Raw genomic sequence first — 17,810 nt, 5'->3', positions numbered from 1 at the left:
TTCCCCTCTAACGGTGAAGGTTAGGATTGGGGGAGGGAGGCTGATCCTAGATCTGTACCTAGGGAACCCCTCCAAAAGCCACAGTTGAGATACATATTGAAGCACCTTGATACACAACTCTATTTATATTATTAAGTTATTTCATCTATTATTTAATATATTATTAAGTTATTTATCATTGTCAAAAGAGTATTTATATTTTTATGAATCAAAAGGAATCTATTTTGTTAATTAATATGTATTATTTATTATATAAAAAATGCTTTTCTCTTGGAATATAAAGACTTGTTTCTTGCAGTTGAAGCAGATCTGTAAGTTCTACGAGAGAATAAACTGACATTAAGAAAACAGTTCTGATGACTGATATTATCTATCCCACACGCACGCACGCGCGCACGCACGCACGCACACACACACACACACACACACACACACACTAATCGATGTGTGGTGCTGTATGGAAATATCACACATTGACTGACTGACTTTTATAATTGTTCTTGTATTGAAACCAAAACCATCTCCTGCATGGGGCCCAAACAACAGCTGTGGTCCAAATGGCATACTATTCCCTATATAGGGCACTACTTTTGACCAGAGCCCTATGGGTCAAGTGTTCTGCTCTATATATGTAATGTGGTACCATTGGGTATCATGTCTGTGTGAGTTACAGTTTTCTCAGTTGCTAAAACACTAAAACCCATTGGCTGAACAACGTTCTCAGTTGCCTGGACTCATTTAGCTAATGATGCAGTCTGTTGTCAATACCTTCAACCATTTCACATGGTAAAACACCATTTGCAGATCTCACTTAGACTTTTCAGCAAAACTCTTAAACACATTCTGCACTCTAATGCACATGTCATCCATACTGGTAAACACAAGTGGCAACAATCAAATACAAAATAGAGAACATATGTCATTGATTGAACACAACCACTCAACATTGATTTAACCTGTTTCAAATGATGCGACACAACCAATATAAGCCAGTTCAGAGAGCAAACAGGTTGTTGAAGGTGGGAAGGAGAACGTCTGAGAATGGATACTGTAGTACAGTGCATTTTAGGCTGTATACTGTACAATGGATGAATTGTATGTCCCTGAACATTGTGCTTTCCATTTATTAACAGTACTGACTGCTCAATAGATGTTGACTGGTTGCAGGTTCATATCAACAAAGAACAAGAATGACAGTGTCACAGAGACAAAGGACAAGTTTGTGAGATGCAGGGTACAGTACTGTAGAAATAGGGCTACAAGGAGGAGGAAGAACCAAAAAAAACTAAATTGCAAAGAGCAAAGCAGAGTAGTAATTTCTGATCAATTTTGAGCTGCTATGACAGAACATGTTTTCGTTCATCAAAAGACAATGATGGAAAAATATGAATATTTTTTTAAATAAAAAATGTACTTCTCCCTGAGAATTGTATGTTTTGAACAATGTGTTTTCTATTTTTCGGTGTATTGTTTACTGACTGCTTGAGAGTGTATATCATTTTGATCACTTTGTTTATGATTTATTTGAGAGCAGTGTTTGATTTTGAACAACAGGTAAAACTGTTTTGAGGCGAATGTTTCATTTTGCAAGAGGAGTCAGAGGTTAACCCCTTGAAGAGTGTTTAGGTTTAGTGTTTAGTGTTTTCAGGAAATGGGAGCAAGGTTTCAGAAATGGTGTTTTAGCAATTGATAAAAACTGTGAGTGGGAAACAAACATATGATTGAGTCAAAGTAAAGAAATGAGTGAGAGAGATGTTTACTGTTCATTTTGATTGTTTATTTCTCTTTTGTATATTATCTACTTCACTAGCTTTGGAAATGTTAACACATGTTTATCATGCTAATAAAGCCCCTTGAATTGAAATGGAATTGTGTGAGAGAGAGAGAGAGAGAGAGAGAGAGAGAGAGAGAGAGAGAGAGAGGTGGGTAGAGAGAGAGAGAGAGAGAGAGAGAGAGAGAGAGAGAGAGAGTGAGTGAGTGAGTGAGTGAGTGGGTGAGTGGGTGGTGGTGAGTGAGTGAGTGAGTGAGTGAGTGAGTGAGTGAGTGAGTGGGTGAGTGGGTGAGTGAGTGAGTGAGTGAGTGAGTAAATGTGTGCTTGTGTGTCTCATAGTTTTAATAAGTCCATTGTTGTCTGAATACCGTCCTCCAAGAGTGGACACTCCACTGGTCAGGTCAAGATGATGACATCTCTAAATGTATGTTGTGACTTCTGTTTAGACCAACGATGCTGTTGTCCAGAGGAAGGCTGTGAACGAGTTCAAAGAGGTCTACCAGAGAGCTTCCCAGCTGGGGACCATTCTCCATCCGAGAGACGAGAAGGTCACACAGAACTGAGACCAGACAGAACCACCAACTGACTGACTGAAGACAGAGGAGACTACAGACTGTAATACATTAGGAAGACAGAGGAGACTACAGACTGTAATACATTAGGAAGACAGAGGAGACTACAGACTGTAATACATTAGGAAGACAGAGGAGACTACAGACTGTAATACATTAGGAAGACAGAGGAGACTACAGACTGTAATACATTAGGAAGACAGAGGAGACTACAGACTGTAATACATTAGGAAGACAGAGGAGACTACAGACTGTAATACATTAGGAAGACAGAGGAGACTACAGACTTAATACATTAGGAAGACAGAGGAGACTACAGACTGTAATACATTAGGAAGACAGAGGAGACTACAGACTGTAATATATCAGGAAGACAGAGGAGACTACAGACTGTAATACATTAGGAAGACAGAGGAGACTACAGACTGTAATACATTAGGAAGACAGAGGAGACTACAGACTGTAATACATCAGGAAGACAGAGGAGACTACAGACTGTAATACATCAGGAAGACAGAGGAGACTACAGACTGTAATAGATCAGGAAGACAGAGGAGACTACAGACTGTAATACATTAGGAAGACAGAGGAGATACTGTAATTTGTCACTTTCCTAAACTTAACAACTGTCTCACAGCTTCCTCACCTACTGGTCACCAGGCTTGTTCACGGTGCTATTTATTTAATTAACTTAAACATTATTTAACATATTTATTTTAAATTTAAGTGCAATGACATTATGTGATGTAATTATTTATAGTAGTGAATATTTATCAACTTTGTATGAAGGGAATTTCCGTTGGTCCTTATAACAGTGGTGATGTAGTACTATGTGATTTGATGTCATAGTTTACAATCAATGGCTCAAATGTTCTGTATTTCTATCCTGGGAATAAATTGAAAATATATCCTGTTACATGTCTTGGTTCTGGTATTTTAAAATGTTTTTTTTTTTTTTTTACCCAGTTTCCAATTAGGGTTCTATTTATTGAAGTGCTGTTATTTCTAAGTAGACCTACAGTTGTTCTTAGAGAGGGATATTTGAGTATTGGGTTAATTTCAATTTTATTTCCCTGATGTAAATTGAATTGTGCTCAGTCACATCATTTCCGATTGCGGTTCCGGAACTGTAAAGATGTGAGGTCATTCATTCGGTGTTGTCCCGGGGTTCTGGAACTATGACGGTGAGATCATTCATTCGGTGTTGTCCCGGGGTTCTGGAACTATGACAGTGAGGTCATTCATTGGTGTTGTCCCGGGGTTCTGGAACTATGACAGTGAGGTCATTCATTCCGGTGTTGTCCCGGGGTTCTGGAACTATGACGGTGAGGTCATTCATTCGGTGTTGTCGCAGGATGAGTGTGTTGTAGGAACCTTTATTTCAGATCCCACCATTCCGATTTGTCACCTGACGTGTTATGGGGTTGCGCGGCTGACCTACGCTGAAACCCCAACCTGTCATCCTTTCTGAGGTGACAGAGTGACACCCTCAACCCTAACCATTTCTCTCTCATGGAAACTGAGAAGTATCTATGCACTAGCAACTAGCAACTAGCCTGAATAAGCAAAAGTGGTTCATGAAAATAAACAGTTTTCAATAGATAATTCAATCAAACCACATTCTTTCAACATCAATATTTGTCTGAATGTAATGCCGCTGTCCCCCCTTTGAAAAAGCCTGGGTGTCAATGAAAGATAGCATCAGAATCTATCTGTACTAGCATTAGCAACTAGCAACTAGCAACTAGCATTTAGCATCTAGCAATACAGAAGTCTTCTAAGAAATGCTCTGTGACAGTGTTACTCCTAAGTGACAGCCCAAGCCCCTTCCTGTTTCACACCACATAGTCTCTTCTGAGTGCTGATACAGCTGATACAGCATGGGTCTCAAATGACACCCTATTCCCTACCTAGTGCACTACCTGGTCAAAAGTAGTGCACTAAATAGGAATAGGGTGCCATTTTAGGATGCTAGCACACTGACTGGGAGGGAGAGAGAGAGAGAGAGAGAGAGAGAGAGAGAGAGAGAGAGAGACAAAGAGAGACAAAGAGAGAGAGAGAGAGAGAGAGAGAGAGAGAGACAGAGAGAAAAGAGAGAGAGAGAGAGAGAGAGAGAGAGAGAGAGAGAGAGCGAGGGAAGGAGAGAGAGAGAGAGACAGAGAGAGAGAGAGCGAGGGAAGGAGAGAGAGACATTCTCCACTGCTCTGCTATCTGTGCCTCTGTAATGCCAGCAGACACAATGCTCTTTGGCCTAGATAAATAAATACAAAGAAAAAGTATATTTCCTTTCCCCATAAATAATGGTAAAATATGAACTATATGTAAACTATAGTTGATGATAATAAAATAGATGTAGCTGGTTTACAGTCAATGCAAATCCTGCTCTGAATGAATGACGTTTTCTTTGGAATATTGATGAATATTCTCTAAATATTGAAACCTCTATGTGCATTTTACATCATATGTATGTATACTATATATACAAAAGTATGTGGACACCTTTTCAAATTAGTGGATTCAGCTATTTCAGCCACACCAGTTGCTGACAGGTGTATAAAATCTAGCACACAGCCATGCAATCTCCATTGACAAACATTGGCAGTAGAATGACCTCACTGAGGAGCTCAGTGACTTTCAACGTGGCACCGTCAAAGGATGACAACTTTCCAACAAGTCAGTTTGTCAAATTACTGTCCTGCTAGAGCTTCCCTGGTCAACTGGAAGTGCTGTTATAGTGAAGTGGAAACGTCTAGGAGCAACAACGGCTAAGCCGCAAAGTGGTAGGCCACGCAAGCCCACAGAACAGGACCACCGAGTGCTGAGATGCAACACTCACTACCGAGTTCCAAACTGCTTCTGGGAGCAACGTCAGCACAAGAACTGTTTGTCGGGAGCTTCATGAAATGGGTTTCCATGGCCAAGCAGCCGCACACAAGCATAAGATCACCATGCGCAATGCCAAGCGTCGGCTGGAGTGGTGTAAAGCTCGCCACCAGTGGAAACACGTTCTCTGGAGTGATGAATCATGCTTCACCATTTGGCAGTCCGACGGACGAATTTGAGTTTGGCGGATGCCAGGAGAACGCTACCTGTCTGAATGCATAGTGCCAACTGTAAAGTTTGGTGGAGGAGGGATAATGGTCTGGGCCTGTTTTTCATGGTTCGGGCTAGGCCCCTTGTGAAGGGAAATCTTAACGCAACAGCATACAAATGACGTTCTAGACGGTTCTGTGCTTCCAACTTTGTTTGGGGAAGGTCCTTTGCTGTTTCAAGCAAGACAATGCCTCCGTGCACAAAGCGAGCTCCATACAGAAATGGTTTTGTGTCGAGATTAGTGTGGAAGAACTTGACGGGTCTGCACAGAGCCCTGACCTCAACCCCCATCAAACACCTTTGGGATGAATTGGAACGCCGACTGCGAGCCAGGCCTAATCGCCCAACATCAGTGCTCGATCTCACTAATGCTCTTGTGGTTGAATGGAAGTAAGTCCCTGAAGCAATGTCCCAACATCTAGTGGAAAGCCTTCCCAGAAGAGTGGAGGCTGTTACAGCAGCAATGTACCAACATCTAGTGGAAAGCCTTCCCAGAAGAGTGGAGGCTGTTATAGCAGCAATGTTCCAACATCTAGTGGAAAGCCTTCCCAGAAGAGTGGAGGCTGTTATAGCAGCAATGTTCCAACATCTAAAGTGAACAGTGGAGGCTGTTACAGCCTGTCCCAACAGAAAAGCCAGTGGAGGCTGTTACAGCAGCAATGTACCAACATCTAGTGGAAAGCCTTCCCACTGTTACAGCACTCCATATTAATGGCCATGATTTTGGAATGAGATTTTGGACGAGCAGCTGTCCACTTACTGTTGATCATGTAGTTGACATGTATTAATAATATCTAATGACTTTCAACTGTCTATCAAACCTATTCATTCGCTGACGAAAGAGACATCAACTGTATTCCCTACAGAAATGAGGGATATGTCCCAAATGGCATGCCATGGGCCCTGGTCTAAAGTAGTGGTCACTATCCCTATGGGCCCTGGTCTAAAGTAGGTCCCTACCCCTATGGGCCCTGGTCTAAAGTAGTGCACTACCCCATGGGCCCTGGTCTAAAGTAGTGCACTACCCCATGGGTCCTGGTCTAAAGTAGTGCACTACATAAGGACTAGGGTGCCATTTGGGAGGCAGACCTACAATGATGAAAGAGAACTACGCCTACAGAGACCAACAGATGGTATATATCAGGTATGGCAGTATCTAATAAGAGCATGATGGCATTGGTGTTAGTTTCAGTATTACATCAAACCATGCATCATTTACTACAAAGCCAGTCAGAGGAAACACCACAGTTGCATTAGTTGAAATCAGCTAGAACCACTAATCACGAAGAAGCCCGTCATGGCTCTGGTCAAAAGTAGCATACTATGTAGGGGAATAGTGTGCCGTTTGGGACGCAGAAACGCGTTCATTCTAAGATGACATCAACCCAGACATCCCCCTCCCCACATACCTTCTCCTGATTCTCCTCCTCTTCCCCCTCATCATACCCACATCACCAAAGAACTTCCCCAGAAGGTGTCAAAACTACCTGTTTCCTAGGGATTCCAACCCAAGACCCCCCTGCTCTGCTGCTAAAAAAAAGGTGTTAATGAGCGGCCGTGTGATGGTGTTTGATTTAAAGGAAACTTCGCTCAGTCAGAGAACCCACAACCTCACACCTCTATCGTTTCTGCCTCTGCCTCAACTATATAAATACTTGCCTGTCTTAGCCTCCGCATCAGTCAGACAGACACAGAAGAACAAGACTTGGTTCGTGTCAGACACAAGGTGGTCTCGTTAAGTCAACTCAAGTCAAGGACTTTGACTGAAGTTACCGTAAACCGATTGAGGACTATTGATCTTTGAGGGATCTTCAGCGTGACGTTGAGGGCCATGGATGTGTTATCAAGGGCTATGATGTGTTTCTGCTTGATGGGATGGATGACTTTAGGATGGAGTCATGCTGCTCAGTACACATCAATGAACATGAAGAGAAACATAGACAAACTGAAAGTCCACTATGTAAGTATCATACACATTATTAACTGGGGAAACAGGGGTTTCTCCTGACAGACAGGCAGACAGACAGACAGACAGACAGACAGCCAGACAGACAGACACAGAGACACGACAGCTGATTGGCCTCTACTGACTGTGTTTGCATCAGCAAACTTTAGACTCCTGCTTCCCAATGGGAGGCCAACAGTAGGACAGAACAGGGAGTTCTCCTTCCTAATGGGAGGCCAACAGTAGGACAGAACAGGGAGATCTCCTTCCTAATGGGAGGCCAACAGTAGGACAGAACAGGGAGATCTCCTTCCTAATGGGAGGCCAACAGTAGGACAGAACAGGGAGATCTCCTTCCTAATGGGAGGCCAACAGTAGGACAGAACAGGGAGATCTCCTTCCCTAATGGGAGGCCAACAGTAGGACAGAACAGGAGATCTCCTTCCTAATGGGAGGCCAACAGTAGGACAGAACAGGGAGATCTCCTTCCTAATGGGAGGCCAACAGTAGGACAGAACAGGGAGATCTCCTTCCTAATGGGAGGCCAACAGTAGGACAGAACAGGGAGATCTCCTTCCTAATGGGAGGCCAACAGTTCTCCTTCCTAATGGGAGGCCAACAGTAGGACAGAACAGGGAGTTCTCCTTCCTAATGGGAGGCCAACAGTAGGACAGAACAGGAGAACATTGGATGTTGATGAGTTAGAAATCAAATGTTTGACTAAACCAAGAGGAGTTCCACACTTCCTGCCCAAGCAGGAAATACTTGTCAGTGAGACTGAAATGAAACCGAAAATGATGACATCATCATAACAGTGCATTTCCAGGTAGGCCCATAGACACCAGACCTGGCTCAAACACTTCCATCTGAGGTGAGCTTTAGCTTAGATGTAGCTTGGAGTTTGCACTTTTGGGACTACTCCATTGTTGCCATTGTACGTGACAAACTAAATGATGTATTTTAAGTTATTTGACGTATTTAGCCCAGGTCTGACAGACACTATACTTTTGATTAGGGGGAGAAGAGTCCTCTATATGCAATAAACTGCAGCAAGTTGAAGGAGAAAAACAACTGATTGTCATCATGTCTTGTTCTTTCAGAAGATCTCCAAGGACCAGCTGTTCAACGGAAACCCTGTTTTCCCCAAGGACACGTTTGAGGTAACATATAATGTTACACATTGTTATCCCCTTCAGGCTAATATCACCAATGTGAAACTACTGCTTACCCTTTGGGCTAGGCTGGAGACAAAACTAAGTTTCAAGATTGTAAAAGTACTCTCCTTCCTTCTCTCCCTCAGGACAGTGAGCGGAGGGTGTTGATGAGTGTGGTTCTGGACGTGTATCTGAGTATCTTCGGCCAGATGCTGAACCAGACGGGGGACCAGGAAATGATTGAGAGTCTGAAATATGTCAAGGGGAAAATTCAGGATCTCCAGAAACACTATTTCCTGGGGAGGACACCTGAGCTGAGGACACACCTGCAGAACCTGTGGGCCATCGAGGTGAGCTTCCCTCCATGAAGTAGAACACAGATCTGCTATAGTCTACTTTCACATCTTCATCGCTTAATATTTTAGCAGATGAAGTCACATAGCACAATGACATGCACTTATGCATCATTACGTTGTTTTTTAAATATATCCTATAGACTATGCAACATTTAAATCAGCAGCTTTTCTGGCTACCATCATCATTGGCTGGAGTATAGTCTACTGTATAGACACCATCATCATGACTGTAGTATAGTCTACTGTATAGACACCATCATCATGACTGTAGTATAGTCTACTGTATAGACACCATCATGACGGTAGTATAGTCTACTGTATAGACACCATCATGGCTGTAGTATAGTCTACTGTATAGACACCATCATCATGACTGTAGTATAGTCTACTGTATAGACACCATCATGACTGTAGTATAGTCTACTGTATAGACACCATCATGACTGTAGTATAGTCTACTGTATAGACACCATCATGACTGTAGTATAGACTACTGTATAGACACCATCATCATGACTGTAGTATAGTCTACTGTATAGACACCATCATGACTGTAGTATAGTCTACTGTATAGACACCATCATGACTGTAGTATAGTCTACTGTATAGACACCATCATGACTGTAGTATAGACTACTGTATAGACACCATCATCATGACTGTAGTATAGTCTACTGTATAGACACCATCATCATGACTGTAGTAGTCTACTGTATAGACACCATCATCATTGGCTGTAGTAGTCTACTGTATAGACACCATCATGACTGTAGTATAGTCTACTGTATAGACACCATCATCATTGGCTGTAGTATAGTCTACTGTATAGACACCATCATGACTGTAGTATAGTCTACTGTATAGACACCATCATCATGGCTGTAGTATAGTCTACTGTATAGACACCATCATCATGACTGTAGTATAGTCTACTGTATAGACACCATCATCATTGGCTGTAGTATAGTCTACTGTATAGACACCATCATGACTGTAGTAGTCTACTGTATAGACACCATCATCATTGGCTGTAGTATAGTCTACTGTATAGACACCATCATGACTGTAGTATAGTCTACTGTATAGACACCATCATCATGGCTGTAGTATAGTCTACTGTATAGACACCATGACTGTAGTATAGTCTACTGTATAGACACCATCATGACGGTAGTATAGTCTACTGTATAGACATCATCATGACTGTAGTATAGTCTACTGTATAGACACCATCATCATGGCTGTAGTATAGTCTACTGTATAGACACCATGACTGTAGTATAGTCTACTGTATAGACACCATCATGACTGTAGTATAGTCTACTGTATAGACACCATCATGACGGTAGTATAGTCTACTGTATAGACACCATCATGACTGTAGTATAGTCTACTGTATAGACACCATCATCATGGCTGTAGTATAGTCTACTGTATAGACACCATGACTGTAGTATAGTCTACTGTATAGACACCATCATGACTGTAGTATAGTCTACTGTATAGACACCATCATGACGGTAGTATAGTCTACTGTATAGACACCATCATGACTGTAGTATAGTCTACTGTATAGACACCATCATCATGGCTGTAGTATAGTCTACTGTATAGACACCATGACTGTAGTATAGTCTACTGTATAGACACCATCATGACTGTAGTATAGTCTACTGTATAGACACCATCATGACTGTAGTATAGTCTACTGTATAGACACCATCATGACTGTAGTATAGTCTACTGTATAGACACCATCATGACTGTAGTAGAGTCTACTGTATAGACACCATCATCATGACACCTGATGAACTTATTACCTGATAGTTAATGCCTGTATCTTCTGTCTCAGACCAGTGACACCACAGTCCAGGGGAAGGCTCTGTCCGAGTTCATTACCATCTACGAGAAAGCCTCCAAACTGGCCCTTAAGTTCCATCTAAAGAAGGACAACCGCAGGAAGAGACGGCAAGCCCAGAGGCTCAAATCACACATCATGTAGATGACCAATCGTGTTTACTGTTTACTGCTAGGTGTAGGGTGAAGATACACCTGGAAGCTGACCTTGGGTCAGTTTAGCATTTCCCCCTCTAACGGTGAAGGTTAGGATTGGGGGAGGGAGGCTGATCCTAGATCTGTACCTAGGGGAACCCCCCATCCAAAAGCCACAGTTGAGATACATATTGAAGTAAAAATTTTCCTTGATACAAAATACCTCAACTGGACATCTATTTATAAAATGTATTTATTTAATCGATGAAATCACGCACAATACTCAATGGTATATTATCATTGATAAGAGTATTTAGTTTTCTCAATACATTTATATTTATTAATCATTATCTAGAAAATGTTTTTTTTTTTTAATAAATAGTTATTTATTGCTAAATCTGTCAATTCTATGACTGAATAAACAGACACTGATGAACCAGCTCTGATGACTGATATCTATACACACACACACACACACACACACACACACACTAATCTATGTTTGGTGCTGTATGGAAATATCACACATTGACCCACTGACTTTTATAATAGTTCTTGTATTGAAAAAGAAAAACCCTCTCCTGCATGGGGCCCATACAACGGCCGTGGCCCAAATGGGCGGCCCATAGCGTCCTGGTCAAAGGAAGTGCACTATATAGGGGCTAGGCTGCCATTTGGGATGCCCACAAGATAACACCACAACATCCGTCTTCAGAAACAGGAATAAACCAAACACACTAACCTAAACACCCCCTAACCTAACCTAAACACCCCCTAACCTAAACACCCCCTAACCTAAACACACCCCTAACCTAAACACACTAACCTAACCACACTAACCTAAACAACCCCCTAACCTAAACACACCCCTAACCTAAACACACTAACCTAACCACACTAACCTAAACACCCCCTAACCTAAACACACCCCTAACCTAACCACACTAACCTAAACACCCCCTAACCTAAACACACTAACCTAACCTAAACACCCCACTAACCTAAACAAAACACCCCACTAACCTAACCTAAACACCCCCCCCTAACCTAACCAAACACCCCTAACCTAACCACCCCACTACCCCTAACCACCCCACTAACCTAACCTAAACACCCCACTAACCTAAACACCCCACCTAAACACCCCACTAACCTAAACACCCACTAACCTAAACACCCCACTAACCTAAACACCCCACTAACCTAAACACCCCACTAACCTAAACACTCCACTAACCTAAACACCCCACTAACCTAAACACCCCTAACCTAACCTAAACACCCCACTAACCTAACTAAACACCCCTAACACCCCACTAACCTAACCTAAACACCCCACTAACCTAACCTAAACACCCCACTAACCTAAACTAAACACCCCAACCTAAACACCCCACCTAAACACCCCACCTAAACACCCCACTAACCTAACCTAAACACCCCACTAAACCTAAACACCCCACTACCCTAACCTAAACACCCAAACCTAAATACTCTAACCTAACCTAAACACCCCACTAACCTAACCACCCCACTAAACACCCCACTAACCTAACCTAAACACCCCACTAACCTAAACACACTAACCTAACCTAAACACCCCACCTAACCTAACCTACCCCTAACCTAAACACCCCACTAACCTAAACACCCCACTAAACAAACACCCCACTAACCTAAACTAAACACCCCACTAACCTAACCTAAACACCCCAACCTAAAAACCTAACCTAACCTAAACACCCCACTAACCTAACCACCCCACTAAACACCCCACTAACCTAACCTAAACACCCCAACCTAAACACACTAAACACCCTAAACACCCCAACCTAAAACCCAACCTAACCTAAACACCCCACTAACCTAACCACCCCACTAACTAACCTAACCACCCCACTAACCTAACCTAAACACCCCACTAACCTAACCACCCCACTAACCTAACCTAAACACCACACTAACCTAACCTAAACACCACACTAACCTACACACCACAATAACCTTAACACACTAACCTAAACACTTGTGTTTAAATGTTTAAGATCAACACTTACAGTTGAAGTCAGAAGTTAACATGCACTTAGGTTGGAGTCATTAGAACTAGTTAACATGCACTTAGGTTGGAGTCATTAGAACTAGTTAACATGCACTTAGGTTGGAGTCATTAGAACTAGTTAACATGCACTTAGGTTGGAGTCATTAAACTAGTTAACATGCACTTAGGTTGGAGTCATTAAACTAGTTAACATGCACTTAGGTTGGACATGAACTAGTTAACATACACTTAGGTTGGAGTCATTAGAACTAGTTAACATGCACTTAGGTTGGAGTCATTAGAACTAGTTAACATGCACTTAGGTTGGAGTCATTAAAACTAGTTAACATGCACTTAGGTTGGAGTCATTAGAACTAGTTAACATGCACTTAGGTTGGAGTCATTAGAACTAGTTAACATGCACTTAGGTTGGAGTCGAACTAGTTAACATGCACTTAGGTTGGAGTCATTAGAACTAGTTAACATGCACTTACATTAGAACTAGTTAACATGCACTTAGGTTGGAGTCATTAAAACTCGTTAACATGCACTTAGGTTGGAGTCATTAGAACTAGTTCTAATTCCACAAATTATGTCATAGAAGCTTAGGCTAATTGACATAATTTGAGTCAATGAGGTGTACCTGTGGATGTATTTCAAGGCCTACCTTCAAACTCAGTGCCCTTTTGCTTGACATCATTGGAAAATCAAAAGAAATCAGCCAAGACCTCAGAAAATAAATTGCAGACCTGCATAAGTCTGGTTCATCTTTGGGAGCAATTTCCAAATGCCTGAAGGTACCACGTTCAAACAATAGTACTCAAGTATAAACACCATGGGACCACGCAGCCGTCATACCGCTCAGGAAGGAGACGCTGCTCTGTCTCCTAGAGATGAACGTGCTTTGGTGCGAAAAGTGTAAATCAATCCCAGAGCAACAACAAAGGACCTTGTGAAGATGATGGAGGAAACAGGTACAAAAGTATCTATATCCACAGTAAAACAATTTCTATATCGACCTAACCTGAAAGGCCGCTCAGCAAGGAAGAAGCCACTGCTCCAAAACTGCCATAAAAAGCCAGACTATCGGTTTGCAACTGCACATGGGGACAAAGATCGTACTTTTTGGAGAAATGTCCTCTGGTCTGATGAAACAAAAATAGGAGTGTTTGGCCATAATGACCATAGTTATTTTTGGAGGAAAAAGGGGAGACTTCCATGCCGAAGAACACCATCCCAACCGTGAAGCACGGGGTGGCAGCATCATGTTGTGGGGGTGCTTTGCTGCAGGAGGAACTGGTGCACTTCACAAAATAGATGGCTTCATGAGGAAAGAAAATGGTGTGGATATATTGAAGCAACATCTCAAGACATCAGTCAGGAAGTTAAAGCTTGGTCGCAAATGGGTCTTCCAAACGGACAATGACCCCAAGCATACTTCTAAATTTGTGGCAAAATGGCTTAAGGACAACAAAGTCAAGGTATTGGAGTGGCCATCACAAAGTCTTGACCTCAAACCTATAAAAATGTGTGGACAGAACTGAAAAAGCATGTGTGAGCAAGGAGGCCTACAAACCTGACTCAGTTACACCAGCTCTGTCAGGAGGAATGGGCCAATATTCACCCACCTTATTGTGGGAAGCTTGTGGTAGGCTACCCGAAACATTTGACCCAAGTTAAACAATTTAAAGGCAATGCTACCAAATACTAATTGAGGGTATGTAAACTTCTGACCCACTGGGAATGTGATGACAGAAATAAAAGCTGAAATAAATCATTCTCTCTATTATTATTCTGACATTTCACATTCTTAAAATAAAGTGGTGATCCTAACTGACCTAAGACAGGGAATTTGTACTACTTAAATGTCAGGAATTGTGAAAAAGCGGAGAGTTTAAATGTATTTGGCTAAGGTGTATGTAAACTTCCCACTTCCACTGTATGTCTCTACACATCTTATCTGTCTTGTGTGAATTCTGATGTCATATTGCTGTTATGTTTTCTTTTCACATCTTATCCGTCTTGACAGTTTTTTTCTGGGAACATAAAGTAATTATATAAAAAAAAAATAGACAAACTCACAAACAATAGACTTATAAATAGACATGACAGCTCAGCTAAAATGACAAATATCCACTAGGGATTGAGTATGTGTCCATTAGGCCTATGGATTTTAAAAAATGTATCACCATGAATTAGATTGGGCAATAAAAGCATCACTTTTATTCCATAGGCTGGGATCCTCACTATGCAGTTCTGGCAAGAGCGCATTTTTCACTGGCTGTCCACTGGTTTCAAAAACAATGATTGACAGGCAGCTTAAACTTCTTGAATTCAGACATTATTGGGTTCAAATACACATTTCGATTTGTGAACAGCCGTCCTCAACAACCACAATCCGTAAGGGGCAAATAGCTAAATGAGAGAGCAGCAGTGTGATTCACATCAACGCGCCATGTAGATATCAATAATAAGTGATCGTCGTAGACTTCACCACTGGTTTCATCCTTACCTCCAAGTGTTTATTCAAATTGGATCATCTTTGGATGCCGACAGCAACGGCACCTTTGGAAGAGATTAAATTAAACACGGACTACTTCTTGCTAATCAGGAAACTATTGGGTGGTAGACTGTTATTACAATTGCTTCATGGGAACCTGGTAAAATTACGTTTGTAGCCTAGTGTAGCTAGCCACCGAATGGCTCAGAATTCACTGTTAGCATGCAGTCAAAGCTATAACCACTTTTAGAGCTAACTAGCACTCTGAAATCATATTCTGATGTTGACAGCAGATGGGAGTTGGATTCATAACATTGCTAACTTAGCTAGCTAACATAATATACATTTTGAGAAAACTATTTATATTAAGTGGCTAGCTAGCTAGTGTTAGCAACGTTTAGTGGTCAATGAGACCGAGAGCTAGCTAACCAGCTGAGCTAGCAAACAATATATCAAAAGTATCATTTCAGATTCGAAAAATATTCCATCAACAGGCTCTGCATTACAGGAATCACAGTAGCAAGTACTCCTGGTGCACTGTTCAATTATTTAGCCATTTAAACTCTCCGTTTTTGCCATAGCCCTGACAGGCTTTCATTCATTTAAACATGAGCCTGTCTGAGGTGTCAGACTCAACGACAGTTGACTATACATTGGAGCGCTGCGATTGGTTGCCCACATTTCTGGGGCGGGGCTTAGCGAAGGGTCAATTGTTTCAAAGCTATTCATCAATTTTCTCACCATCTAGTCCAACAATCTACTAACTATTATCCATGGGAAAAACTCACTATTATCCATGGGGAAAACACTATTATCCATGGGGAAAACACTATTATCCATGGGGAAAACACTATTATCCATGGGGAAAACACACTATTATCCATGGGGAAAACTCACTATTATCCATGGGGAAAACACTATTATCCATGGGGAAAACACACTATTATCCATGGGGAAAACTCACTATTATCCATGGGGAAAACACTATTATCCATGGGGAAAACACACTATTATCCATGGGGAAAACACACTATTATCCATGGGGAAAACTCACTATTATCCATGGGAAAAACTCACTATTATCCATGGGGAAAACACTATTATCCATGGGGAAAACACACTATTATCCATGGGGAAAACACTATTATCCATGGGGAAAACACACTATTATCCATGGGGAAAACACTATTATCCATGGGAAAAACTCACTATTATCCATGGGAAAAACACACTATTATCCATGGGAAAAACTCACTATTATCCATGGGGAAAACACTATTATCCATGGGGAAAACACACTATTATCCATGGGAAAAACACTATTATCCATGGGAAAAACACACTATTATCCATGGGGAAAACACTATTATCCATGGGGAAAACACACTATTATCCATGGGGAAAACACACTATTATCCATGGGAAAAACACTATTATCCATGGGAAAAACACACTATTATCCATGGGGAAAACACTATTATCCATGGGAAAAACTCACTATTATCCATGGGAAAAACACACTATTATCCATGGGGAAAACTCACTATTATCCATGGGAAAAACTCACTATTATCCATGGGAAAAACACACTATTATCCATGGGGAAAACTCACTATTATCCATGGGAAAAACTCACTATTATCCATGGGAAAAACACACTATTATCCATGGGGAAAACACTATTATCCATGGGAAAAACACACTATTATCCATGGAGAAAACTCACTATTATCCATGGGGAAAACTCACTATTATCCATGGGGAAAACACACTATTATCCATGGGAAAAACACACTATTATCCGTGGGGAAAACTCACTATTATCCATGGGGAAAACTCACTATTATCCATGGGAAAAACACTGGATTATCCATGGGAAAAACACACTATTATCCATGGGGAAAACTCACTATTATCCATGGGGAAAACTCACTATTATCCATGGGAAAAACACTGGATTATCCATGGGAAAAACACACTATTATCCATGGGGAAAACACACTATTATCCATGGGGAAAACACTGGATTAGTAAACACTGGTTTAGGGTTAGAATACACTGGGTTAGAAAACACTGGGTTAGTAAACACTGGGTTAGAAAACACTGTGTTAGGGTTAGAAAACACTGGGTTAGAAAACACTGGGTTAGGGTTAGAATACACTGGGTTAGAAAACACTGGGTTAGTAAACACTGGGTTAGAAAACACTGTGTTAGGGTTAGAAAACACTGGGTTAGTAAACACTGGGTTAGGGTTAGTAAACACTGGGTTAGTAAACACTGGGTTATGGTTAGTAAACACTGGGTTAGTAAACACTGGGTTAGGAAACACTGGGTTAGGGTTAGGAAACACTGGGTTAGGGTTAGTAAACACTGGGTTAGGGTTAGGAAA

The 17,810-nt window shown here is 41.5% G+C and overlaps 1 protein-coding gene across 1 annotated transcript; it reads left to right on the top strand.

Moving 5' to 3' along the window:
• The first annotated feature begins 7,103 nt into the window (after positions 1–7,103).
• LOC135572823 (interferon gamma 1-like) lies at positions 7,104–11,319 on the top strand. Its single transcript, XM_065021259.1, has 4 exons — positions 7,104–7,396; positions 8,482–8,541; positions 8,682–8,885; positions 10,744–11,319. Exons 1-4 carry the CDS (start codon positions 7,268–7,270, stop codon positions 10,891–10,893), a joined length of 543 nt encoding a protein of 180 aa, XP_064877331.1. The 5' UTR covers positions 7,104–7,267; the 3' UTR covers positions 10,894–11,319.
• Positions 11,320–17,810: the final 6,491 nt, after the last annotated feature.

Source organism: Oncorhynchus nerka, linkage group LG8 (assembly GCF_034236695.1).
Source record: "Oncorhynchus nerka isolate Pitt River linkage group LG8, Oner_Uvic_2.0, whole genome shotgun sequence".
Lineage (NCBI taxonomy): Eukaryota > Metazoa > Chordata > Actinopteri > Salmoniformes > Salmonidae > Oncorhynchus > Oncorhynchus nerka.
The sequence above is the reverse complement of the archived record's forward strand: the minus strand, read 5'-3'. Positions and strand labels throughout refer to the sequence as shown.

Coding starts and splice junctions, on each gene's coding strand:
- LOC135572823 (XM_065021259.1), top strand. CDS start 7,268: ATGGATGTGTTATCAAGGGCTATGATGTGTTTCTGCTTGATGGGATGG. Junction 7,397..8,481: donor ACAAACTGAAAGTCCACTAT/GTAAGTATCATA, acceptor TTGTTCTTTCAG/AAGATCTCCAAGGACCAGCT. Junction 8,886..10,743: donor AGAACCTGTGGGCCATCGAG/GTGAGCTTCCCT, acceptor CTTCTGTCTCAG/ACCAGTGACACCACAGTCCA.